General features: G+C 38.0%; 1 protein-coding gene across 2 annotated transcripts in view; it reads right to left on the minus strand.

Annotated features, from left to right (window-relative positions):
- Positions 1 to 2,109: 2,109 nt before the first annotated feature.
- LOC124168176 (probable G-protein coupled receptor Mth-like 2) overlaps positions 2,110 to 27,743 on the minus strand; it is a 98,894-nt gene continuing 73,260 nt past the window's right edge. For both annotated transcript variants that reach the window (XM_046546300.1, XM_046546301.1), the window contains 4 exons: positions 12,090 to 12,168; positions 10,761 to 10,996; positions 5,961 to 6,186; positions 2,110 to 3,917 (listed from right to left, as the gene is read on the minus strand). In XM_046546300.1, the coding sequence (XP_046402256.1) occupies positions 3,383 to 3,917; positions 5,961 to 6,186; positions 10,761 to 10,996; positions 12,090 to 12,168 (1,076 nt within the window). In that variant the 3' untranslated portion in view covers positions 2,110 to 3,382. The remainder of the gene's footprint in view (positions 3,918 to 5,960; positions 6,187 to 10,760; positions 10,997 to 12,089; positions 12,169 to 27,743) is intronic.

The following is a 27,743-nucleotide window of genomic DNA, read 5'->3' on the forward strand; positions in this document are numbered from 1 at the left end:
AAAGCCTCTCGACAATTAAAAAAAATTTAAATATTGTATTTACTTGCGTAAGGCATGCCCCACCCCCATTTTTGGGCCGGTTCGTGAGGAAAAAAAACTACCTAGCACTTTTTGATGCGGTCCAACTCTAGCTAACAATAATGGAACTCGTAATTCGTTGCTAAATCGATAAATTTATTTTATCTTGATCAATAAGGTTAAGTAATGTTAGAAATGTAGTTCCTGCGAAGGTTTCCTAACTGTTACACTAAACTTTGATGAAATTTACGAAAAGAATTTGAGGGAAAATGGTATGCGGCTTACATTAAAATTTTGAGGATTTGTGTAAGTCGCACAATCCCTTTTCTTCACCGGCATTTCCGGGAAAAAAGGTGCACGGCTTATATGGCTATACGGTACTCAAGAGAATTGCTTGGTTTAAAAAATTTATTTGCATCAACTGATAAAATCATCATGTTGTAACATTGTCCTATATTAATCTATTCCCATGATCTCCAATGGAGTGTGAATCTCTAATGAAGGTCACAATGGTGCTGCTACTCACATTCTAAATGATAAATCTGGTTTGACGTGGATAGCATAGTATAGTATTCATCGTATCGGTAAGCTGCAAGTAAAGAATATTAGTTTTCTCAAATAATGCTCATGTTAATGGTATTGATGGTTGGAATATAATTTAGATTTTTCCTTTTCATCTGTGGAGAAATAACAGGGTGTAAGCACAAGTCTGAGCATAGTTCTTTGAATTGCTCTGGCAATAGTGTGGTTTCCTATTATTTTTTTATTGCCTACATCGAAAGATTATTACTCCTGGAGTACGCATTTCACGCTTTTAGACTTTTAATGACAATACCTATTTTTCGCGAATAAATGAAAAGTGAAAAATTTCAAGCGCACGAAAACGCGACGGCTAAGCATGAATGACAGTAAAAGCCCATGTGACGTCGTTCCGATTCCCGCTGCCAACGAGTGAGTTGACCTTGGGGCGAGGCTTTGCGCGATGATACGATGCAGGCTGCTAGCAGGTAGCAGAGTACCCTGCTAGCAGGTAGCACCTGGCTTAAAAAAGGATTATTAATACCTTATCAAACGAAGGAAACTTTCCGACCATAGGCAGTTTTGGTGATTATTAAGAGATGTTTCCCTGAGCTCTGCGCCTCATGCAGACGATGTATAACTCCTATCTACTCGTATAGAAACTAGGTCCCTGTGACGTCACGTGGAGTGGCATCGCATGGGCCCCAATCTGGCCCTTTTCAAATGAGGATAAAAATGGATCATTGCCATTCGTCTAAACCGGTATTTCCAAAACGAAATAATTTTTATATTATGAATACATTAATGGTGGGTAAAGAATCGCAATCAATGCCTTTCGTTTTCTTTGATGAAGGAAACTACCCTATTGAATTTAGCCACATTGCCCGCAGAATAACTGACTATAACAGGTTATTTGGTTTTATTTGTTATTTGGTTTGTAATTTGAGTGCACGTAATTTCTTCACCTATGGGAACATTGTTAATGTTAATGCAATCATTTATTTCTGATAAGAAGTACATTTTGAAGAAATATTTGATGATGAATATTTGATGTGGAACTTACAAATTTTGGGGCTTATGTGTGTATGCATACATTCAATGAGGTCTTCAGAACAAGGCCTTATTCATGGTGAATTTGCAAATCATTTTTACTCTTACGAATAAGAATACACAGTGTCACTGCAGATACTGCAAAGCTGCTTTCTTTTATACCATGTGTTTTTAAGCCAATGCTTATGGAAACAACTGTTAGCAACACTGAATTTTCAACCTGGTAACAATTTAAGAACTAGAGAACTTTTAAAAGCAGTATAAATGCCAACGGCAGCTGACTGAAAATATCTTTTCCTAAGCATGATAAGTATTAGTACCCCATTAGCAATTATTCTGGATATGAGGCAGCCCCAAATGAACACTATTGCCTTTAATCTGGAAATCAGTACATACCTATTATATTCTTGATTTTCTAAGTCCATGGTCCCATTCATTAAAAACACATCCATTAACTTCTAATGAATAATTTTAAGTGATGGATATATATCATCTGTTATCGAAAGAGTACAAGGTTAGATGTAATGTGGAATAAACTTATTTATTAGATTTTAAATTTGGTACTTTTACAGTTGTACAAGATCACATAAGGGATAGAGAAAAATTGTGGAATTAAATTAGTTTGTATTTTTCTTGCGGACATAATCTGTCTCATAGAAGTCATATCACTCAATGATTGAGCAATCATTGCTTCTTTAAACAATAAAGTGGAGTTCATGTGAGATACCTATTGCATTCCTAGTCTTATAGGAAAACCATTTTCCTTGAACGTATCAACAATTCAGAGGAATAATATTTAATTTGTCACAGTGCAACGAACACACTTATTACACACATAGTAACATATCCATCACATAAGGTATACATAATACATACATAATTGCACATCTGACTGGTTCATTGAGTGCTTTTAACACACAGAAAAGTGAATAACATTCATGGACAAATATTCTTAATGTTTACAGTCATCATTTCAAGGAAAAAATTAATTCCCTGACCTCCTGTTAGTAAATAGTGGATTTAGTCTTTACTGTATTTTGTAAGCATATTTTCTTTCATGTTTAAGAATACTGAGAAGCTCTATGCTAAGGTTTTGAACAATGATACCTGATTTATACCTGTACCTATTCTGCTGTTGTGAATGAATGAATCCTTTTAGTCCTGCCCTCTCTAAACTGATACATTTTGAGAATGCCCAGGGATATTTTTGACTTACTTGTATCATTTGAATTGGAATTGTGTAAAAATTTCTACATTAACACTTCGAAGATATTTTTTTATATGCTTTCCTTATAATTGATATATTGATAAAAATGTACACTAATGGTATTATCTCTTATATCCAACTTGGCAATAATATTTAATTTCAGTATTTATTAAAAACACCTGATCATTTGATTAGCCTGTGGCATCCTTCACACACAGCCCTGGGGCCGATAGATTGGACTGCTGACTTATAAAGGGTAAATCATACATCAGTTAATTTTTGGTAAAAAAATTACTGTCTGAGAAAAAAATATCCACCATTTTCCCCATGACAGTTGGTTCCCCGTCCATGCAAATGGTAAAAAATAAATAACTACAAAAATATTCAAGGTGCTATGAGTGCTCACAATGAATATGTTTCCATAAATACACATGCTTATGTGATCACAGTGCTACTGCTACTTGGAATATCACATATTAATAAACGTGCTTTAAGTACCTACTTCTAGTTTCCATTGGTTAGGTAGGGAACACAATGTGAGGTATGTACCCGCAATGTCTTTCTAAAGATGAATAATTAATTCGACAGCTAAGGGACATTAGAAACATTTCCGTGGCAGATATCTGCTGAGATACTGGTAGAGGTTGTGCTCTCTTTACCCATAGAGTGACAGTAATGTCTAGAATGCTTCTTCCTTCTTGAATGAAAAAAACGATTCGTTAACCATCTTCGTATTCTTCCCATCTTCCTCCCATCATCATCATTGAAATTATAAGTTTTACCCTCATTACATGCATGGATATCTTGAAAGCTGGATGTGTTGTATGATTGATGCCCTCTTTGGCTAGAATTCTGCTCCTCATCCCTGACAAGAACTAGTGGGCAGCATCTGCTCAGGTCTCTAACTTTCTTCCAGAGTTGAACCAATATTTTCTTTTTCCCCACAAACACTATGAACACAAAAACTCCGTGAAAGCAGTTGAGTACATCAGAAACGCACCATATGGCCTTTGGCAGGATTCCTTTATGTTTTGAATCTTCCCCTCTGGATAGCCACCAAGATATTATTTCCAGTGCCCAGTTAATCCCCATGGCTGCAAACAGTTTCAGGTTCATGAAAAATCTGAAAAAATTTAAGGTCAAATCCTCCATTACAATGAGTATAGAATTATGTGCTTTTATAGAGTATAGAAAATGCTTTTATGTATACATATTTTCTATTGAGGAATTTATTCAAATTCTTTGTTGAAAATTTTGACTGATGAATCAATGGAATAGACAGAACGTCGTCTTGTGGCTGCACTGTTTGAGTTAACCTTGCTCCTTGGTAGCTATCGCTAAATTCTGAAATCAGGGTTGCACAATTATAATAACTAGGTCATTAGATAAATGTTAGTTTTTAGGCTATCTTAAATATCTGCTGTAGAAACTTCAATGGATTTTTTTTTGTCCATATTTTAGATAATATGTAAATATATATGAGCTTTTAACTGTACCTTATTCATTTTAGTGAGTAGTAAATAAGCTTTACATCCTTGGGCCATCATTTGGTATTTTTTTAAATACCTCCCAGTGATTGAATTGCAATATGCTTGTCTACTTCCTGTATGTCTTTCACTTGTTTCCGAAGATAAAGAATTACTCTTGTTCTGATACCTGGCATGTATACTGACTACTTTCTTTCTGCTACCATTACATTAAAAGAATTCCAGTTATACATTTTGACAGGTGTAAGATATAAAGCCTGGGCATCACCAGTCTGGGTTGGTACCCTCTGATGGGTTCCTACACTTATTTTATTTGGTGCCTTGCATAATTTACGGTGATATTTTTGTATAAAACTGAAAGTTTTGATTAGTCAAATTTTTCTGTGTGAGAGCCATGAGCTTTATTGAGGGGAAGGAAAGAGGGGGTAGGTCCCCCTGGGGTTCTCCTTGCCACACCCATTGAGAAAGGTAGAATGTTAGTAGCAGAAATCATATTAATGAAAACCAGATTTTAAATCTTGGTTAGCATTTAAAATTTTGTAGAGATAACCTACTTCCAGTTCATTATGTAGAGGAAAGTGCTCTTGGTCACAAACAGAATTTGACTGTTCAACTTTAGAGAGAAAGCGCCCTTATGGGAACTCAATGTGAAAAATCCCATGATTTTCTGATGACTAGAAGTTAAAGAAAAAGACTTATGGTCCATGAAAAGAAACCAGAATGAGTGATTTTACCAGTGAATGTCTAACTGTAATTATTGGTAGACTCCCTTCAATAAGGTGTTTTTATTATATGATGTGCCTTTTTATTTTATGCCAGATGTAGTAAAGGCATGAATAAATACCATGGTATGCTAAGTCTTATTAATTGCATTGAAAGTATGGTGCTGTAAAAAAGAGTATTTACAAGATAAATTTTGGAATGAGGCAAAGTTAATCACCAAAATCATGCGAGACATTTTTCTAAAGACTTTTTCAGACCACAATTGTACTTCATTGGGCTTAGGTTACATATGTTTTGCCTTCTGGGCCACAGTACAGATCGGTATGTCATCCAGGTTCCTTAATTCTCAGGCCATTTTCACCCAAGCACAGCTTAAGCAGAAATGAATGGGTTTCACCACTGGTAGTAGTGCCTTCTTGAAAGCCCTTCACTCTTGCATTGCCATTATTAATGGATCAAAAGCCTCTAACAAGGAACCTGAATAGGTAACATGGTGGCCAGGAAAGCCTAAGGTTTGATCTGCAGTCCTGGGGAAATGTTTACCCTAGGAAAAAAGGAAGCTGTTCAAAAAGGATTGAAATGTACCACATAGCTATTAGCTTTCAGGTCCAGCATAGAGATGTGTGCCTCATGTGAGTAATCAAAATGATTGTGGTTTTGGTTTATATTCATATTAATTCTTTTAGTACATATAAAGATTTTTTGCTAGCAAGCTTCCTGCGAAAAGAGGTTGCAATGCCCTCATTGCCAAGAAAGTGCTTCATTATATTAAAAGAAAACTGATAAAATCACTGCCATATGGATGCAAAAATGCTAACAGATGGCTTAGATATGAGATAATGAAAAAGAGGAATAGAATTTGGGAAGTTAGGTGGTGCATATATAATATCCTGGGGCTGAAAGATCTTGTGCTATCTGACCAGCTATTTTGGTTGGAATTACTTTACATCATTTACCTCTCTTTGTCTTCTTTATATGTTTGGCTCCACCATTTCTTCCCAAACTTTATCATGCGGTCTCCTCCCTTACCACTGTCTTCTTTGTCATTGTACTGCATTCTCTGGATCTCAGCCTTTATTTTCCAGCAGCGAAGAGCAGTCAGAGTGTACATGATCATATTAGCCACTAAGAGGATTGAAGATGGGCCCACAAAATAAATAATTACAGCCCACTTTCTATCATCTGTGGAGTAAAGGAATTATTTTTTTTCAATCAAGTGTCCCTTTAAACAGCATAGAGGTTAATAAATGAACATCATGCAATGTTATCATCCGTGGTTAGTGTGTTTATGATATTTTTAACCATGCATGTTTATGCCAGTGGCGTAACTGATACGTGTGGCAGTCAGTGGCATAACTATAGTATGCTGTGGGGGGCGACCCCTCCACCCCAAGCAACGGGAAAATTTTAGAAAAATTACATGCCTAGAAATACATTTTAAATCATTTAGGCACTTAAAATTTAATTTTGAGCAGATTCTGTTATTATATGTCAATACTAGACAAGAGTTTAAAATATTTTTTTTATTTCTCTGAGGCTTTGGGGGGGATCTATCCTCCACATCCAAATCTTCACGCAGATTTCAGTATGTGTAGATACAGTTTTAAATATGCTTTCATAATTAAATATGATTTTATGCTTTCCCAGCAAATTATGTGGCCATAAATATGTAGTTACTGTCCAGGGAATCAAACCAAACCAGTGGGAAAAAGAAGTTTGGGTGTATTTTGTTGTATCTGTTTTAAAAGTATACAATCTGAGTGGCAGTTCATAGCAGAGCACGAAGAACTACCAAGCACTCTGATTTATAGAGGATTGAAAGTCGGAGCAGATCATTTTTAGAGTGAAGCAATAGCCCTAAGGCCCCTTAGGTAGATTACTTCACCCCAGGCCTTTTCCAAGGTGTAATGTCAAGTTCCCTTCCCCCCATTGTGCTGAAGAATCTAGTTTTGCAATTTCAGAGCAGAGCGAATGAATGTACACATTCTTCCCTTGTAATGTATGCTCTTGTGAGAAAAATAAAGAAATGCAGCTTGAATTAGTTGCATGAAGGCATGTGTGGCCATGGCATGCAGTGATACTTCATCACGTATACCATTATTACAATATTTTAAATAAAAAAATAAATTTCAAGTGTAGCACTTGATGAAATTAACCAAACCATTACTTCCCCTTTGCAGTGGCTCAGCGAGGGGGGGGGGGGTTTGGGGGATAAAACCCCCCAGAGCTCAGAGAATTTTTAATGTTTAATCCATTTTACTTAATTGGACTAATATTACTTATAGAATAATGTAAGGATTATAAAAATATCCCTCAGAAGGCCGTTAAACTCACCATTTTGAACCATTTATCTTAAATTTTTCTGGAGGAGGGCCCCCGCACCTCACGCTTCCCCTGGTGGGTATTCCATACCCCCTAACTCCCCAGTATTAGTTGTGCCTAAAACCGCCCCAAGCCTTAATTCCTAGCTGCGCCCCTGCCCCTTTGTATAGGAGCCAATTGGGTTCTATACGGAGGGGAACAAATTTTACTCTAACATTTACTTCCTACGTAAAATTGTGTGGATCAAATAGTTACCTAAATAAATTCAAAAATGCCCTTGTTCAACCAGAATTAACTTTGAAAAGAGATGGAAAATCTTTTGCCAATTTTTTAAAAATAACTGGCGTACTTAACTGAGAATACCGAGAGGGCGCTTTTTTTGGTGGGTCAACCTTGGAAGAGGTCAGTAATTTTTACTGGGGTAGAGGGTAGTGACTAAAATTTTAGTCTATTTCTAAACGTTTATAAGGGCATAGAGTAAATTCTGATGGGCCCTTAAGATCCCCCCGTCCAATACTTCAAGAAAACTGGATTAAATTCATGAAAATGTTTATACAGTAGCAGTCTTCCGTCTTGAGTGCATCACAGGATTATCACACTGCATTTTTTGGTGCATTTCGTCCTTTCAAAGTCTGAAAGGAAGTGAGGAGCAATGGGAGAATAATTGAAAGCGATAACGGGATAGCGGCAGCAAAAATGCCTGTCTGGTGAGTGAGTTGCAGATTGCGTGAGTGGTATATTTTTGCGAAGATGCACCGAGATGGTAATCGGTAGTGAGTCCTAATTTTCGTTACGTGCATGCTCATTTATGGCTTGTGCCAGGATGTTTAGTGAATTTCACGGTATTTCACCAATAGCGTTATAGATCCTTCAATGATATTGATGGAGATGCCAAGTGGAAGGCATATATCTTTGAATGCACGCTCTTAACGCAATTTTTAGCAAGGGCGAACTCAGGATCAAAACTATAGTTTATACTTCCCTACAGGGGGGGTCGAGGCTCTTAATGAGGTAAGTCCATCTATCTAATTAGAGGTCATTTTATAGAAAACACTGAGAAATTCATTTACTTGAGTTTTTGAGTCCAAAATGCTAAGCCGAATGTCATCTATACGCATCATGCTGAAAAATTGTGGTCGAAATTGAAGTAGAAGATGATTATAATACGATTCATCTGTATTTTACTTATGCATTCTGCGCTGTAGTTACTATAGCGGCACACGAAGCGTAATTTTTTATACCAGTTTAGATTGTGGTCTATTTTATGCATGCATTTAGCTTACAATTGTGATTTTGTTCGACGGATTAGACCAGTAAGGTAGCCAGGAATTTCGTTCTGTGGGAGAGAAGGAGGGGGTCCAAAACCAAGGGGGGAAGTTTTTGAAAAACGGTACTAAGTAGAAGGTTTTGAGCTAATTTTACCACTTTTCATAATCGAAAGAATTTCGTTTTTCAAAGAAATATTTTTTAAATTCATGATTTTTCAATATTTTGTTTTCTTTTATGAAGCAAAGTAATTGTGTTTTTATATTTCGAGGGGGGGGGGGGAGTGGGGGTGAGAGGTTTCGCTGAGATGCCTTTTCCCAGACCCAAGAAATTACCGCCAAAGATACCTCGGATGCCATGGCGATTTCGAAAATGCATTGACAGTTGACACAGTGGTGACGCCGAAGATAGACTGGTTTAATTTAATACGTGCTAACGCTTCGACACCCTCTTAGAAATTGCCATAATCAAATCACAGAGAGGGTGCCGGAGCAGGGAGGTTCATGCAATGAACTCGTTCATAAATTTTTATATAATTTCCATTGGTATAGATCTTTTAAAAAAAGGAGAGACCCACGTTTTTCCCTTTTTCGATCCGTAGTCAACTTCTTGAGGTATTTTTGGCGATAAATCGACAGCCTTCAGCCTTCTGCAGATAAGTTGATTACGTCACCTACTGCTGCCGAGCGTCTCACCGCACCGGCTTGTCCTTGCATATCGTCCGTAGGTTGGAGGCAGTTGTTTTCCCTCTTGTGAGGGATTTTTAGCTTTAATGAGTGGTTTTGCTTGTACAAGTTATCGAGCCGAAACTATTTTGACGTCACCAACTAATGGAAAGTGGGCGGAAGCGTTTTAGTTTTAGTTTTATATTTATGAGAGAGTGGCCGAAGTTTTCTTTTCGTCGCGACTTATCTTTTCCCTCCATCCGCCGACTTATTTTTATAAATGACGAAAATGGGTCGGATAATGAGTGAAAGACCCCATTACTCCACTGTTTTTATAAATGACGAAAATGGGTCGGATAATGAGTGAAAGACCCCATTACTCCACTGTGACAGTTACTTCTCCGCTCAGCCGCTCCTTACCTTGGCGTAGCATTTTTCGTATTCCGACTTTGGCGGTTTGGAGTGGTACCAGCTCGGAAAAATACCAGTAGTGTCTTTTTTTCGCATTGTACTCTTATTTGGATTCCCTGTTTTAGATGAGTAGTGCGCCAGGGAAAGAGCAGTCGTACGGAAGTGAATGCTTCCTCTGAATTCCCGATTGCCAGTCATCTTTATAGATTTCCTGCCAAAGAATGGATAAAGAAAGAAAGAATACCGGTAAGTCCAAGCAGTCAACATAGAGGAGTCCACGGTCTGTCCCATAGAATAAGGTCGGAAGAAGGGGAGGAAGCCCGACTCTCATAAAGGCCGTTTTACACAAGTCATGCCATTGCGCAGGTTAGCAATGAACATTTTTTTGAAATTGCGCGAATGCGTGCTCGGAATTAGAAAGGGCTATTTTTCCATCTTGTATCCATGAATTTCTAGCTAGCAATTCACCGCTTTACACGACGCAATAGGGTGGTTTCCTATTATTTTTTTATTGCCTAAATCGAAAGATTATTACTTCTGGAGTACGTTTTTCACGCTTTTACATTTTTAAATGACGATATCTATTTTTAGCGATCAAATGAAAAGTGAAAATTTTCAAGCGCGCGAAAACGCGACGGCTAAGTATGAATGCTGGGAAAAGCCCGTGTGACGTCTGGCAGCTGCTGCGTGAGGCCACCTGGCCATTATGCCGTAGAGCCTTAATTCACGTTGCCACTTCATGTGCCTTTAATCTTTCTTCAAAAATATCGGCAGAGCGGCACTGATCGCAGAGCGATAAATTTATTCTCAATATTTGGTATCAGAATGTTTGATCTCGTGAGGGATAGCACGGAAAAGTCATGAATTCGCTAAATTATATCATTGCGAATGTAAATTTTGGGTGAAACTCTAGAGTGCAGCTTTTTTCCAGGTTTAATTCGGATCGCTTTTCAATTAGCGTCATGAGCGGCGGCTTTGAAAAACCCTTTTAAATGCGCGGTGATTGACAGCATGCTCCGTGTCCGACTGCGAAATCGTCTATTGCGATATTCGTGGAAAAAGATTTGTTATTTTGACCAGGGTATTGCTCACCTGGGAACCAGCATTTGATTTCACCCATGTTTGGCAGGAAATCTTCCTCGAAACCTAGGTAAAAGAAGAAACTTCCGCCATAAATGTCGAGCAGGGCCGTGATCAAGGTGATGACCAGAGGCAGCGTCCAAGCGTAGATGGAATAGAGGATGAACTTGTGGAGATTGCCTTGCAGGGCTCCACCAGACTTGGAAGACATCCCTCTTGTCCCTGACTTGGCTCTCATCTTGCCCTGTCTTTGAGAAAGTGAATACATTAAAGACCAGATTTTTTTTCGAACCCTGTGGCTGGGTATGTTTCCCAGCAATTCTCCCTTAACGGGGCCAATTTCAAAATGGCTGATATCCCTAACATGCTTGCACCGTTTTCAAAACTACCAATAATGATTTCCACTAGATATTGAGAACCGAAATGGCATCAAAACAATTCCAGAGTCATTCGTGACCTCATTTTGATGGAATGAAAACTCAGTACCCGGCCGGGTATGTTTCAGAGCAAGCTTGGTTTTTTACAGTAACTAACGAAAAACAAAGGGATTCAAGTTTAATACATTGTGTACTGATGTTATCAATGCTTAGACAAAGTAGTCACGATGTATCAGTACAGGTGGTATTTAAAGGCTGAATGTAGAAAACATGAGTAAATTCGTGACCCGTCCGCAGTATGTAGTTACACAAATAAATTTTACAATAGACCACATAGAAGGGAGGGAATATGGAGCTTCAGCTCCCACCGAAATTTGTTCAGCTTCTACAAAAATCTCGTGCTCGACGAAAAGCTTAATACCCGGTCATTACAGTGTTCATCAATACGTAATATTTTACTACATATTGAACTTATTTTATTGAAAAAATAATTCGTTTGCAATTAAGGTGACGCCCAAGATAGTATGTGATTTGCTAAAGTTAGACATTTGAAGGGGGAGGCTAAGTAATTAACGATTTTAGTGGACTTAGCTCAGAACATGTCCAAGTGCTATGTAGGAGCTTGCAAGGATAATGCAATACATGACGTCGAGGGTGGTATGAAGACCGTTTTACACGGGGCACGTAGTTGCACAATATAACGTGTGTACAAAGGCGCAGTCAAAATTGCATCATGTAAAGCGGTGAATAGCTAGAACGCAAGCGAAAATGCATGGACGTGAGATGGCAAAATAGCCCCTGTTCTAATTTCGTTCGTGCATTCGCAAAATTTCTCGTCATGATGTGGAATTAATGCAGTTCTAACCTGCGCAATTACGTGCCCCGTGTAGAACAGCCTTAAGACATTTCGATACAGATAAATCGTATGGAAAGAGTCAATTTACAATGTCAGAGACTAGCTTACCCAAATGTCCACCAAATGTCGAAGCACATCACGCTGAGCCATGAATACGCAGCGAGAAATGCAAACAAGATGGAGAAACCTGAAAAGATATCAATAAAACTTTAATAAAATACCCTTTTTGTTTTCACAATACTTACGAGAGAGGATACAATGGGGAAATAGTTTTTCTTTTGCCTTTGAGGTAGTAGCTTGCATCAAGGAAGCGTCATTCATGGTATGTGTACTGTGTTATTTTTTTAGCAGCAGGAAGAGAGTTTCCCTTACAGTAAAAAAGTTTCACAAGCTTTTGGTGGAAATTAAGGATGACATAAGTGATGGTATTCTAGTATTTTGATGTGTCGGTCTCTCGTATCTAGTCTGCCTTATAGATATATGTGTAGCATGTCTGATATATGTTGCCCACCTGAAGATGACGTAAAGATGGTGTTGAGCTTCTTGTTATGTACTTTTATTGTGGAAAGTGAATTAGTTGTAGTATGTACTTATTTAATATACCCGAAGTTAGATATATTTTCATAGTGGCCGCTGTCCTAGAAAACTATTTAAGTAAGGAAATTTCATTGTGTCCGAAAGTCGAGGGATGTCATTTTGTTAGGAAAGTCACGAAATGTCAGGAAAAGCGACAAAAATCTGGAAAAATTATATTTGTTGCAAAAATTCAAATGGTATATTTTTCTTCACCCTCTTAGGAATAGTCAAATCTTTGATGTTTGAACATCCTGCATTGCGTTGATTGCGACAACTCCATCTTCATTTCATTAACTTACAATTAGCATTTAACCTCAAGAATTAGGACCGTGTATGAAGTACTCCGTAGAAATCAAGGCGGCAAATAATCTCACACATTCATGCCTTGGGAGGAGAGAAACTTGTCCAGGTGTTCGAAACCCATAAACACAAGGCAAGCAGGCGAGAGCAAGAGGCTAAAAACGAAATCGCGCGGTTTTTTTTTTTAAATTTGTCATGTTTGGGCCACTGTATCTCAGTAACGGGTCGTATTTATGTAAAATGGCATATAAACCTATAATTGATAATCATTCATGAGTATTTTCGCCTAGTTTCAAGTCTCTTTTTAAAAAAAGGTCATTTTGGACTGTTGTTCAGCTTTTTCCGATTTCGGACCACTAGTGCATTGGATCGAAAAACGGAACATATAATGTAATTTTTCTAACACTTAACGTATCACAGCGATTAAATTCAATGTAAATATCACTTGACACTCTGTTTTATTCTCAATCCTATTTTACATCCACTTCAAGATGGCTCTCTCCTTAAAAATTCATTATTTATCTTTTATCACCATAGCATCGTCTCAAACAAAGAAATAAGAGAAATCAAAATAAAAACAAACATGCTCACAAATAAACAAAACAAACAACAAATGAACTTAAAAACAGAAAATAAACTAAGCATACACAAAAGTGATATTGGTCATAAAGACACATGCATCACACTCCCGAGATCATAAATAGAATAAAATTGGTGACAGAGCCGGAAATGGAGTAAAAATGGAGCTAATCGATTCGCAAGTCTTACTGTGTCAGTTTGAAATTGGAATTTTTTCCTGAGGTTTTTCGCTCGTCGTAAAATTCAATAAATATTTGCATGATAAATGTCCTTGCCTACTACTCCTGGGGTTGCAAGTGTGCTGCCGAAGACTTCCAACTCTGGGGATAACGGTGTTAATAACATCTTTGTGGTACAAACCAATAAGATACCAAATTACAGTCGTCGGCTTTATCGGCTGTATCGTAGGATTAAATGAATCTATGATAATTTTCCAAAATAATTATGTGCTATACCTGTTACGAATAATTTTATATAGTATTTATTCATAATGTGATTTAAGTGCTAAAATTAAGCAGTAGGTAATTTTATTTATGCCATACACGTAGACCTTAAATATTTTAAAATACTTAAAATTAATCAGCAGTCTTGAAAATTTTTCAAGTATCCCCGAAGTTAGGGAAATTTAGCTTGACATTTCTGAGACCACCCTGAAATTCAGGCATTAAAAGTATTCACCTGACTTTTTTCCTTGTTACCTCCACTGCCTAAGTGGATATTTCACGGGAAATTCATATTAGAAGGAAGAAAGGCATTGCGAAATTCGCATATTTTACCGTGGTAGACCTCACGTCACAACCTTCTTGATCAGGCTCACTCAGCGATACATGCTCGAGAGCCGACTACGTTTCGCGACGTAAACCATTTAACAATCTTCAACGATATGAAAATAACTCTGCGTCGCACTAGTATTGTTAACTTGCATGCCCTGACGCTCAAAGCATAACCGTATTTGGGACATATTATGCTCACGTCGATTTTGCCTGCGGCTGTAACTCTAGTCTAATTTATTTGCGTAATATATATTGTATACATCCTACGATATATGCAACACACTACGCGTTAGTGCAGAGATTTTGCCTGAAATCCGTATGCCTTTGTAGTTCCAGTAATTTTGCTAATGGGCATCATAAATCAGGGCATCTCGCGATTGTCTATTGATTATTGTTGCCATGTGGGCTCAATCTTCAGTTTTAATTTATCGTCCATTAAAATAGAATTTTGAGAATTTTGAGACCTTCGATTTTTCTGTTTCTCGATCCATCGCGCCGGAAAATACCTATTTTTCTAGCAATTCGAGATGAAAAATCGACGCCCTTAACCCTTACACAGATAAGTTTATCACGCCACGAATTCATGCCAAGCGTACCGCAGCTTCTCCGCCAACCGGCGCGGCGGCCTAGTGGATGGTTATTTGTTGTGTTGCACTCTTGTGGACGGTTTATTTGTTCAGTTTTTTCTCCCTGAACGAGTAAATGTGCCACATCTCTAATGACGCCACGAAGTCATGAAAATCGTGCGTGGCGAATTTCGCGTTTTCTTATTTAACCTTGAAAGTGAATGGCTGAATGGGGAAGATTCTTATTTGGCCGTGAATTATCTTTTGCTTCCATCTACTGAATTATTTTAATGAGCTACGATTTGGGGTCTGAAATAACGATTCCATTATTGAATGCATTGAAATATCTTTTTATAGCTTTGATTGGGAGGATCGTGATGGCAAAGGCTTTGCTTCATAAAAGAAAAGTCCGCGGTCTTGATCTTTTAAATTCTTTATTCGGTGTCAAAAGTTACTTTGGTTGGCAACTGTCCTAGCGATGGGTTTCATGTACAAGTATTTGATAGAAAGTAATTTCTGCAACGCTACGATAGAGTGAATTTGTAATTGTTTTTTTTTTGCTAGAAATACCTGTCCAAAGTTGTTAACACAAGTAAACAATATTCCCAAGGAGCTGGGCCGTTCACACAATAGATTTCGCAGAACAATTTTACCAAAATCAAAAACATCAATCTGTTTAGAGCGCAGTTAACCTTAGAAATTAAAAAGGCATTTATTAAGGCCTACAAAACGAATGAAAAAATAGAAAGCCATGCATCAAGAGGTTCCATCAAATGTTCGCAATCAATACGGGGTTTGTAATTATTTTTCAGTTTTGAGGAAAGTTCTGCACGAAAAGGCAAACGGAGTATCCATGTGGGATTGAGCACTTGTTTGGTGTGGAGGGGTGCCAGTTTCAAATTCCAGGGAAGCCTTCGGGCATCCTAAACAAAAACCTTCTAAAGGCGAGGTGGCCCTGCGAAAGGAATTGGGTCCCCAACCCTGTAGTGATGGACAAAATTTCGATTTTTGGAGTAATCGATTTTTAGTCCTAATGAAAAGCTCGAATTATCGAAAAAAATCGAAATTTGAGCCAAACATCAATTAATAGATATATCGGCGGCTCTATTGAAAAGCAATTTGTACAAAAATGTATTTTTTATCATTCGTTCTTAAAACACTCAAAAGACAAATTTGAGTAGCAGAAAACAATCTGCTTGCAATTCATGCTTGAATTGCAAGCAGATTGTTTGATTGTTGATTGAACTAGTAAAAACTTAAAAATGCACGCACATTTAAGTTTTGGGATCACCACTTTGAATCATTCGAATTTGCAAATACTTTTAAATAATTGTTAACAGATTTTTACGCTTTCTTGGCGGTCAAGGTCGTGCGTTTCAAATTTTACCGGCCTTATAGAAAAAGACATGGGACGGATGACGTTACCATAGGACCGTGGTGACTTTAATGAGATTTTAAAAATGGTCCTACTTGAAGTTATAAAATCGAATTTGGATCGAATCTTCGCTCGGAGATCTTAGCCCGATCTCGGTTTCCTAGATCTTTCACTATTAAAATTCGATTTACAATTTCAATCGAAATCGATTTCTCCGTCACTACAACCCTGCATGTGTGAAATTGTGAATGAGTGAGTTATTTCAATAGGGTGGTTTCCTATTATTTTTTTATTACCTAAATCGGAAGATTATTACTCCTGGAGTACGTATTTCACGCTTTTAGATTTTTAAATGACGATATCTATTTTTCGCGATTAAATTAAAAGTGAAAAATTTCAAGCGCGCAAAAACGCGACGCGTAAGTAGGAACGCATTTATGGTTCCCCCTCCTGCCTTGTGAGGTGACCTTGATCGAGGCTCTGAGCGCTGATAGGACGCAGGATGCCAGCGGGTAGCTGAGTACCTTGCTGAATGGTAGCGCTTAGCTTAAAAAAGGTTTATTAATACCTTATCAAACGAAGAAAACTTTCCGACCTTAGCCAGTTTTAATAGGTGATTATTAAGAAATGTTTCCCTGAGCTCTGTGCCTCATGCATGCATTGGTAACCTCAGACGATGTATAACTCCTATCCTCTCGTGTAGAAACTAGGTCCCTGTGACGTCACATGGAGTGGCATCGTATGGGCGCCAATCTGGCCCTTTTCAAATGAGGATAAAAATGGACCATGGCCATTCGTCTAAACCGGTATTTCAAAAACCAAATAATTTGTGTATTATGAATACACTAATGGTGGGTAACGAATCGCAATCAATGCCTTTCGTTTTCTTTGATGAAGGAAACTACCCTATTTTGAAGGATTTTTTTGTCCATTAGCGTGCAGTTTTTAGAAGTTACGGACAATTTTATGGTCATCTTATGCACCAGCCTCAAATAACTTCAGTTAACTTCAGATAACAGTTCTTGCGGTACCGCTTGGTACCACAGTACAGGTTCAGTACAGGTACAGTTTCCAGAGGTATATTGTCTAACTTGATTATAAAAGTGAAATTGGTTGCTAAAGAACTTGATTCCCTGAATTCTGGGGAAAATTTTAGGCTAATTGGTTGGGAATGGCGAGATAGCTCTGTTCAGATGCAACTCCCTCATGCGATATAATATCTTTCTGATTCATTCATAGTATTTCGGAACGTGCGAAGGAAGTTTTAATTTCTTTTTCTGGAATTTCGAATGATTTTGAGTTATTATGACTTAACATACATTCCTGAAGACACATTTGCCTAAAAAAAATAATTCCCGCAAGGTTATTTTTGAGGTTATGTTTTTAACCCTTTCTAGCCCTGGGAGCTGCTTCTGGGAGAACTTAAATTTCAAGAATTTTCGTTCTAAAAATTTGAAATTTTTTTATTCAATCATAATTATTGTGGCAGCTACATATTTCGCCATTAAACTTTACACTACAAAAGAACACGTAGTTTAAATATATCCAGAAAAAAGCTGAAAATGAATACTTTTTAAGTCACTTAGAAGCAACATGGGGTTATTATGGGTTACGAGACATAAAATAATTGATTATAATTCATTGATTGAAGCATGGGTGTATATTTCACCTTAATTAAGAGAATTTAACTTCTTAATTTTTTACAAGAGAATTTTTAATTTTCATTCCTATAGGACCGTCGTCAATTTTCATTTCGCATTTTTCCATCATGAGATTGTGACTTAAGAAATTTGCTTTTGATTATCATCTTCCTAAATCGTAGAAAAGTCTGTTTTCACATTTGGTTTTATTCACGGAGAGGAAGATGATTAAAAGGAATTGATTTTTTATGCATGAAAGTTTATATTTTATTATTTTTTGGTATAATAAAATTTAGCATTAATTATTGAGAATGTTTTTTATGGCAAATACGGAATTTGTAATTGTCACTGTTGAGTATAATTAAGAAATAACGTAAGGAAAGAAGAATAAAAAGATTCCACCCAATAAAAAATAGTTAAGTATTATTGTTTCATATTTTTCGTTGGTCACCCAATAATCCGTATGGGAGAACATTATATTATATTTAAAATATGAACTGAGTGTGTTTCAAAAATAGCCTAATTTTTATTATTACCGATTATTGTCCGTGGAAAAAGAAATCGTATGCCTCTCCGTTCAACCATGTATATATCTCATCGTTTCTATCGGGCAGAAAAATAGTATTCCCGACTGAATGCCTATTAGTAAAGGATCTTTATAATTATATTTTGTTTTCAGGTTAATCTAAGGCTCACTTCGTTTCAAGAATGTATGCTCCCCTCAACGAGCCCTCACCGAATTTATTCATTGCAGGCGCTAAATCATGTTCAACTCCCCAGTGATTGCCATCGATGCCTTTCGTGACTACTGTTGTCTCCCTCTTGGCTCATTTGTGATGTGATTAGTGCTGGTCATTAGTGTTTATGGATGTGAGTGAATTTACCTGTTTACCCGATGAAGGATAATCTGATGATAAGATTAATCTGAATGACTGTGATGAATAAGATTCTGTGTCTTCGCCTCATCAGTGAACGCTGATGCTTAAGGTGAGAGACTATTTCAAGTTATAACGCAGTGCCTATTTTCTTGTCGGGCGCGATTGTTCCCTTTTGTGAAATTATTTATTGTTCTAGTATATGTTTTTCATTTCTAGAGAAGTTATAACACGTATCAGTGCTTATAAGGGTTACGATGGTGGCTTATTGATGCTCAACTCAATACAATGGAATTATTATCACTGTACGCCGCGCACGGGATCAGCTGAAGCCAAACCGGGACCTCCTAATATGGCCGGCCTCCATGAATTTCGCATGAAAAATGCTCTAAATTAGTATGTGAAAATAGTGGTCTTAGAAGTGCTTAAATTTACGTAAAAGGCCTCAGTATTAGATTATTCCGATTGAAAATTCGTTCAAATGACCTTAGAACAAAATTCCAAAGTTGCATGCCCTTAAAATGCATTTAAATAGGCCTCGATAAATGGCCGATGATAAATCGATCAACAAACGATTTCCAGGAGAGAACGCTCGCCGAAGATCTATTAAAAATAAACTGAACATTTTAATTAGGATTTTCTGACGAAGTACTTGGTGGAATAACTCTGTTTGCAACATTGGGATTAATGCTGAACTTGCAAAGGTACTGACTTCGATATGTTTACTTGCATTCGAAATGCAATTCTTAACCTTATGAATGCATTTAAATCGTAGTCGCACTGAGTGTGTGTTTTGATTTGTGTTTATTGAATCGACCGTTCGGTTTGGAAATTCAAATGGTGAGAAATGGTTTTAAGATAACTGTATTATCAACCCGATGGAGTCAGGCTCAAGTTTCATTGGAGCGAAGAAATTATAAATTTGTTAAAATTTCACAGTAATTTTTACTGTATACGACCTGTTTAATGGAAGAGTCCACATCATCAGGCGAATTGCATCAAAATCCTTATGCTTTCTAAAACAAAACTCATAAATTGTATTCTACACCACCGGTTTCACGTAATAGTCCGCATTATCCGGCGAATTACATAAAAATCCTTGAACTTTTTCAAGTTCAAAGTACCATGTTTTATCAAATTATTAATATCCTCTGGAACATTGTATTCCGAGAGGACTTCGTGAAACTTAAGTGGGTGGATTGTAGAGATTTTGGCGGTGAGATGATTCTTTTTGTTTTACGGGAGACGAAGAGATCGGCGGTTATGGATTTAAGAGCGATAAAACCGTTGGTATATTTTTTCACTGAGAACCGTAAAATAGTCTTGACTTCCTCTCGGAAAAGAAGTGGGAAGAAAAACTACGATTCATGTTTACGAATCATCTCTCGAGGCTTTGCCCAGAAAAAATCCCCATAAATGCTTCCATCGCAAGGGATGTCTGCGTCAACTCCCGCTAGAGGAGTCTTCGTATGTTTCCCTTTGGTATCTTGCTGTGTTCTCAATGGCAGTGATCGGAGTAGCAACCAGTGGTGGATTTAGGGGGGGTCACAGGGATCATAACAGCCCCAACATTTTTTGATATTTTTAGTTTAATAGTTTTTGTATCCTTAAATGCATGAAAATTTTCAATTTCACCTGCATTTAAAAATAAAAGTGAAATTTTAGGCTCCAAAATGCGCAAACAAATGGGTGTTTTAAAGCATTTTACACGGAAGAACGTCCCTCTCTTCCAGGGGGTATTTCATAATCCCCGGACCTTGGTCATGACCCCCCCCCCCAGCAAATTTAATGCTGAATCCACCCCTGGTTACAACCATGCAAAATATTTAAAGTTCTCTCGCCCGATCAAGCAGAGCCAGCCTCACCGACTTTGCTCGAGCCTTGTAGAAGCCCCCTCAGGTACCTCGGCTCTCTCAGACTATATACCGAAAATTTCGTCCTATTTTCATTCAATGTTGCTGGATATACTCAGTAATCAACAGAGAACATGAGTTACATGAAGGATTTCGATATATTTTGATGGGAATAAAACATAATGAACAAAAAATTACTGAAATTTTTATGTAGTCGAATTTCTTGTGAATCCTAAAAGAAATTTTGTTGAGCTACGTTTTGCTAATTTAAAAACTCAAAAATAGCCGAAACACTTAGATCTCTTTAGGCTAGGTTGTTCACAAAAATTTATTTACCTTCATTTTAGTTTTCGATTTTTTGATTCTTTAAATTCTATAATTACCGTAAAAACTTATAATTAACACAAAATAGCTGTATGTTTGAAGGTTTTCCACCTCTTGTAATGGCTAGATTAGAAATTTAATACGTAATGGTAGCAAATATTGTTTTTTTAAATAACGCAAGTAAACAGTGTGCATCAATTCATTTTTCAATCTAAAACAATTGTAAATGCTAGTAGATGTTTTGAGATTTTTCTCTACTGTTTCCACGAGTTGGTGGAATCGGAAAGCTAAAAAAAATGCTATTTTATATCCTGTGATTTGTACTTACACTCTAAATGGAGTGCTTCATTGAGTTTTCATTCAAAAGTTGAGGACCAATATCTGCTATTACTTTTCGAGTGTTATGCTTTCCGCTGATGTAGTTTGCCCCCATACATAGAAGCATTTCGTGAGCCACGTTGTGCGGGCGTATCTTGGAGATGCGCTTTCGCTCAGTCGACTGTTTGTTTGGAAGTGATTCCGACCTCGTTTTAAAGCTGTCCAAACAAACACGACGCCTGAAGTTGGACGTGGTTGTGCGAGTGGGGTCGGCGGGAAGGAATCGTTTCTCACACACTGCGTCTGGTCCTCGTGATGGAACTAGAGTGGTGCCCGGTTGGAAAACCTCAATTGGCCTTCTAAGCGCCCTTTTGGAGATCGCTGGAGACGTTGATGTAAACTCAGAAACACGTCTGCGCGACGCTGGCTGTTCATTGAGATTGACGTCGCTATGGTATTTATCCTTTTGTTGTTGGTATCCCTTTGTTGAGGAAATATCATACAGCAAGTACAGACTTTCCAATATTTGGGAAGTCTGGTAAGATGGAATGGAAGTTGTACTGAGGAAATAAGAAGAAGGATATCAATAGGTAAAGGAGCGTATGGAAAGGTAAAAGCATTGGTAACAGCAAAAAGTATTCCAATAGAGATGAGGAAGAGGTTTATGAAATGTTTTGTGTGGAGTGTAGTGTTGTACGGATGTGAATCATGGACTGTTAAAAAGAAGGAGGAGAGATATTTAGAAAGTTTTGAAATGTGGGTATGGAGACGAATGTTGAAAGTGAAGTGGACTGACAGAGTGAAGAATGAGGAAGTTCTAAGAAGAATAGGCGAGGAAAGAAAATTAATACATATGATTCATAAGAGGAAGGCAAGTTGGTTAGGGCATATATTAAGAAGGAATTGTTTGGAACGGAGAATAATAGAAGGGAAGATAGAAGGAAAGAGAGGAAGAGGAAGAAGGAGGATGGGAATGTTGGATGATATAAGAAGAGGAAGAAAATACAAAGACCTAAAGGAGGATGCTCAGGATAGAGAAAGATGGAGAGAAGTCCAGTGGAAACCTGTCTAAGGACAGTAATCACTGATGATGATGATGATGATGATGATGATGATCCCTTTGTCATTTCTTGCCCATCAAGTACCACTTTGATCTCAAGGGTAATTAGATGGAGGATTTTCGCTTTTGACTTAAGCTGGTTAAAATGAGTTATAAAAATGGTCCAATTTTACGGAGTTTTTTTAATTGTATTTAGTGTCAATAACGGTATCTATTATTAATTTTAGATTTTAAGAACGTTTTCGGGATGCTTCATTTCAAGAAATATCCTCTACAACAGCAAAAAGGCGTTATCATAAAATAAATTGGGAGATTTTTCGCGTGAAAAAGTAGGTAGTTGAACGATGTAGAATTACTGGTGCAGACGTTTTAAAATAATTGTGCTTTATAATTCCTGAGAGATCCCGATTCCGATAATATGGCTAATATTTTAATTATTCGTTAATTTCTATTTTATATAAAATGATATAATTGTGTAGGAGCAATAAAAATCCCAATGTGAATGTCAGTGTTACTATAGCTAACATTTTTAATGTTAATTTTATCATTTTTTGAGGGATTAAATACAATATATGGTAGTTGTCATCATAAAATAAGTGTAATAAAAATATTCAAGGAAATTCCATAAAATACCAACCCGCATACCGTCATATTTTTCACGATTATATCCCGGAGAAAGTAAATTAACAAGCGTTCGATTATATCATGTATGTGCGGCAATTTATGTCTGTCTCTGGGGCGACAAAGAGTTTGAGGGTTCTAGGTGAACCCTTCGAAGGATACAACGCACCGGGGCCGGGAACCAAGCCAGTGGCTTATACGCCCGATCACCCGGGGAGGGGCTGGAGAGGAAGGAAAAAGGAAAGAGGCGCCGCCGCGATAGGAGCCCGTCGACGCCTCTGGGAAGGGAAAGGGACGGAAGGAACGGGACGAGGGAAAAACACCCCAACGCTATAGAAGCGAAGAGGGCCCTACTATAAGCGGAACCAAGCATAAGCAATTAATGTTACAGCGATTCTAGTGGATTTGCCCATGAGGAAGAAAAATCCATCGATCGAATCGCTAGATATGGCTCTGGGGCGACAGTTAAAAAAATTGATTTGAAAGAATGATGTGAAATGAAATATAGTAATTTTGGTGTTTTTTTTATTCCAATTCCTCTCATAGATAGCCGCTGAAATTTACTTAGTTGAAATATATGTATATGTACACCACCGCTCATCCCTGGTCAGTAAACGTTGAATCGGCCTACAATAGTCTCGATTTTGGCGAGAAGATTTGTTTTCAGTGGATTACTTTGCGTGAAAGACTGCTTTGTACTCGTTATTTCTTTTTGCTTCCGCAATTCAAAGAGCGCCGCGGCAGATGCTAAATAAGATAGCTGAATGGAGCGGCGAAAGCACTAGGGTGTAGATTACGCTAAATTTGGTATGGTGCCAAGTTCACGGTCATTCCGTGTGCCTACTTATTCCGTTATGCAGCGCAGAAGTCTTAATTTTTAATAGCCGGGACGAGGACGAGGCGTACTAGTATCATTCTTCGCTTGTCATTTTCAGTTTGTTTTTGGTAGCTTGAAGAAAACTGAGTAATGCACTTCTGACGCATTCTATTATGGAGGAACACAGACAGTAAACATCGTTTCCCGCCTCTTGAATTCGAATATTATTATCAAAGTACTCGATGACCCGGCGAAATTCCTGCCACCTAACAAACAATGAACACTTTAGTTACAACATTTATGAATCAAGAACGTCTGAACAGCTTTTTATCATATTGGACTTGTTATAATAATATAAGAAAGAACTCAATAAAACTAAAAGAATGAGAATTACAATGGCTTATCAGAAAGGCATCTTCTTTATTCAATCTATCTATACTTTCGGGTCTTGAGTCGAGCAACTTCTGATATACATCATATTTTGTTTTGTTATCAAGCGCAAGAACATACAAAGCGTATGGTAAACCAACACGTGAACACGCCACAATTGCCTCATGTATTTGACCATGAGAAAAACAGGGGTTTTCTACATTCAAACCGCACACACACTCAACGATTGGCCTCGTGATGTGTTAATCGCCCTTGCGAAGGCAACATGAATTAGAAATTGTATTCGTTTAAATTCAAAGGGCATGTTGGCTGGGATCATGGGAATCCTCGGAATGAGAACTTCCTCTTCGAATGTGTTTTCCTTTGAGTACAGTGTCATGGATCACATTAATTATCAGTCTTTTCACCACTCGCGTTCAATTGCATAGTTTTGGTTGGTTTAGTTTTCGAAGCATCGTGGACACCGAGCCAACCTTCAGCTGTAAATTGTGTAGTGGTTAGCCGGGCACATCCAAGGTATTTAAAAATTCAAATGGATAGTTGGTGAATTCGTCTTTGTTTGTTACACAGTTAATATATTTGAGTGAATTCAGGGTACCAACGATTTGATTTTGCATTACGAAGTTTAAACCATCCACATTTTTGTTCTCAGCCGCCAAAATTGCTCGCCTGCTCAACCACTTGTGATTTTTGTGGTTATCAATCATGTTGGGGAAAAATGTTGATGAGCTCATCTTTCGATGAAACGAAATAGCAAAACTTCCTAGGAAATAAATCAATATGCTCGATTCGTGCACAGTAACACGGCCGTTATTGATAGCCAAGAATTGCTTTGAGTAATCTTCAGTTGATGGATCGTTCAGCAATACAACTCTCATGTTTGTTGTCAGTTGAAGTTTCTTAACATGGTGCCACAGATTTCATGATTGGCAAATATCATCGGCAGTTGTCGATCTTGGAATGTGTGGCAGTGTTTGGCGGACAGTAAAACCATTGCGCCTACAGAGCATCTCGAGCCATTGCATAGATCGTTTTATGTCCGGTCACGTGCTTCCAGAGCGCATTTGTGCACCATCGTGCATTCGTCTCGTATGATGATTTTAGATGCTACTAAAATTTACCCATAGCAGATTGTTTCGCAATGTTACTTGTCACTTGCTCAGAATTCTGTAGGTTTAACGGCAACTTTAGTGCTGAATGAGCCGCACGGCATCCTCCTAACAATATGGCCGCTATTCCAGAAGAAGCATGTGCTACCGCAATGTCCAATCTCGCACGAACAGTGGTCAAAAGCAGTGGTATGCGGAGTGTGATCTCATTTCCACCTGGGGCATCCAGGAAAAATAAGCCACCATTTAATGTATCATACACTAATTTCACTTGTGGTTCTGCAGGGGTACATTAGTTTGCACTGATTGGTCCAATTCACGGAGCTCGACGATTTCTCATTACCAACCGGGCCGTTTCAAGGGGTTACTCTTTTTTTCTCTTCCGTTTGAAAAGATCGAAGCCAGATCACACTGACGCGGCGCTCTTCGAATGTGTTTTCGCAAGTCTCTTCGGTGGAATGTTCCGAAGCCTAATTGCATTATGGGTTCATATAAAATAACATAAGCTAGTCATGATGAAATGCCATCTGAAATAAAATAAATCTGTGAGGAACACTTATCAAGAAGAGAAACTATGGGGGCCATAACATCTACGTGTATTTTAAAGAGTGGTGGAGAGCAAATTAGAATTAATCTGACTGAGATATTAGTGGGGAAGAGTTGGAAAAATATTAAAAAGTGGGCATCGGGAGGCCGCAACAGAAGCTATCGGGAGAAGGAAAGTTGTTAAGAAAAAGCCATGGTTCACAGATTAAGTCCTAGAACTCATATAAGAATGGAGGAAGTACATTTAAGAATTCGAAAACTGAGGAAGGACAGTCTTACTACAAGAGGATAAGGAACGAGATTTGACGCAAGGCGGGGAAAGCTTGAGAAGTGTGGATGATGAACCTTTACTAGGGTGTGCAAAATAACCTCCTACAAGGGAAAGTAGAAGCGGCCTGTTGAATAGTGAGGAATCGCTTTTACCACCGGAGTGCAAGAAGCAATATCATGAAATATAAAATAGATATTTTTTGAATGAAAAGGAAGACAATATGAAGAATGCCTGGAAGAGTTATACAGCGGAAGAAATGAAACCTAAAAACTATAGAGGTGAAAATTGAAGTACAAAAGGATGACATTGAAGCCAGTATAATGTGATCGGAATTTGACGCACAAAGATACCTGCATAAGAATAAGGATCCCGGAATTGATGAAATTCCATATAATCAAAAATGCAGGAGAGAAGACTTTAACTTCAGCTGTACAAAACCATTCGAAATGTGGTGCTACGGAAGAATAATGAAGCATGGACCGGCCGAATAAGTTATTTGGAAGTGCTAAGAAGATTCGGGGGAAAAGAGAAGTCTTCTAAAAACCTTAATGAGAAGACGGAAAGACTTAGTTGGCCTCATTGTGGAGCATGATGAAAACCATCGTCGAAAGACAGGTGGACGGGAAGGAGGGCAAAAGACGGCCCCTAATGAATTACAAAAGACATGCTATCAAAGATGTAAAAGAGAAGAAATACGTCGCCATGAAAAGACTATTTGATGGGAGAGAGGAATGTAGAGCTGCGTAAAACCAATCTAAGGGGTGTTGACTTATGTTTTATGGTGATGGAAGTTTGGAGGTATACATATGATCATGATAGCCGAGCTTCCCTTCACCATTGCCTACGATTTTGTCCCATCTTTTCGCGGATGGCGCCCTAACAGCGACTGTCATGAGTTCTTTTGGCTGCTCTCGGAGTTGATGCAGCATTTATTGGTTAAAGGATGTATGAAAAGTTGATTGTTAATGACGTGTCGAAAAGATTTCGAATAAATCTAAACGAAAGATTTGGAACTTTCCTCTTATTTCCACTCCCATTTTTTTCGTGGTGAATTTGATGTTTCGCGCTATTTCCAGTAAATTCGTGCCAAAGGCATCACTTACGACAAGCTCGTCGCGAATTGAATTTCTAATTGAAAAGTTTCCGGCTAAATCCCTCCAACGGAAATCTTCCGTAAAAGAGAACTCCGAGAAGAACGACTTGCAGCCCATCTCCATTATTCACGTGGGGTCTCTCTTCCGCAGCGTTCACGATGTTTTGAGTCCGTGCGGCGTCGTTAAGCTCGTTCCGTTTTCAATCATGCACACCTCGATGGGACCCAGGTCTCATGCTGGGTGACGTAACTCGGGGCTCTTTTGTCATCCTCTGGCTTAACAGCCTTCCTCGTCTCCTTAGGTTGATGCTTGATACTGATCGGAATTATTCAGATAGTTTTTCATTTTTTGTTGATTTTGAGTGAAAATTATTGCAACGCGATCTGAATATGTTACTTTAAATTTTTCATTGCCACGATGTACCACTAGGTCTCATACCATCACCGGGATGAAAATTTTCGAACACAATAAATTCCGTGGCGCTGCCAAGCACTCGGAATCAGCTACTCGCACTGACAACCTATCGCATTAGTTCCTATCAGTGTCTATCACTCCCCCCTCTGATTACCATCCTAAAATGAATTAACTTTCTGTAAAGACAAATCTGAAAAAGGAAAAAAGTATAGACAATTCTATGCTATAATTTTCGATAAAATTTATTAACTGATGACTGAA

The sequence above is a fragment of the Ischnura elegans genome, chromosome 11 (assembly GCF_921293095.1).
Source record: "Ischnura elegans chromosome 11, ioIscEleg1.1, whole genome shotgun sequence".
NCBI lineage: Eukaryota > Metazoa > Arthropoda > Insecta > Odonata > Coenagrionidae > Ischnura > Ischnura elegans.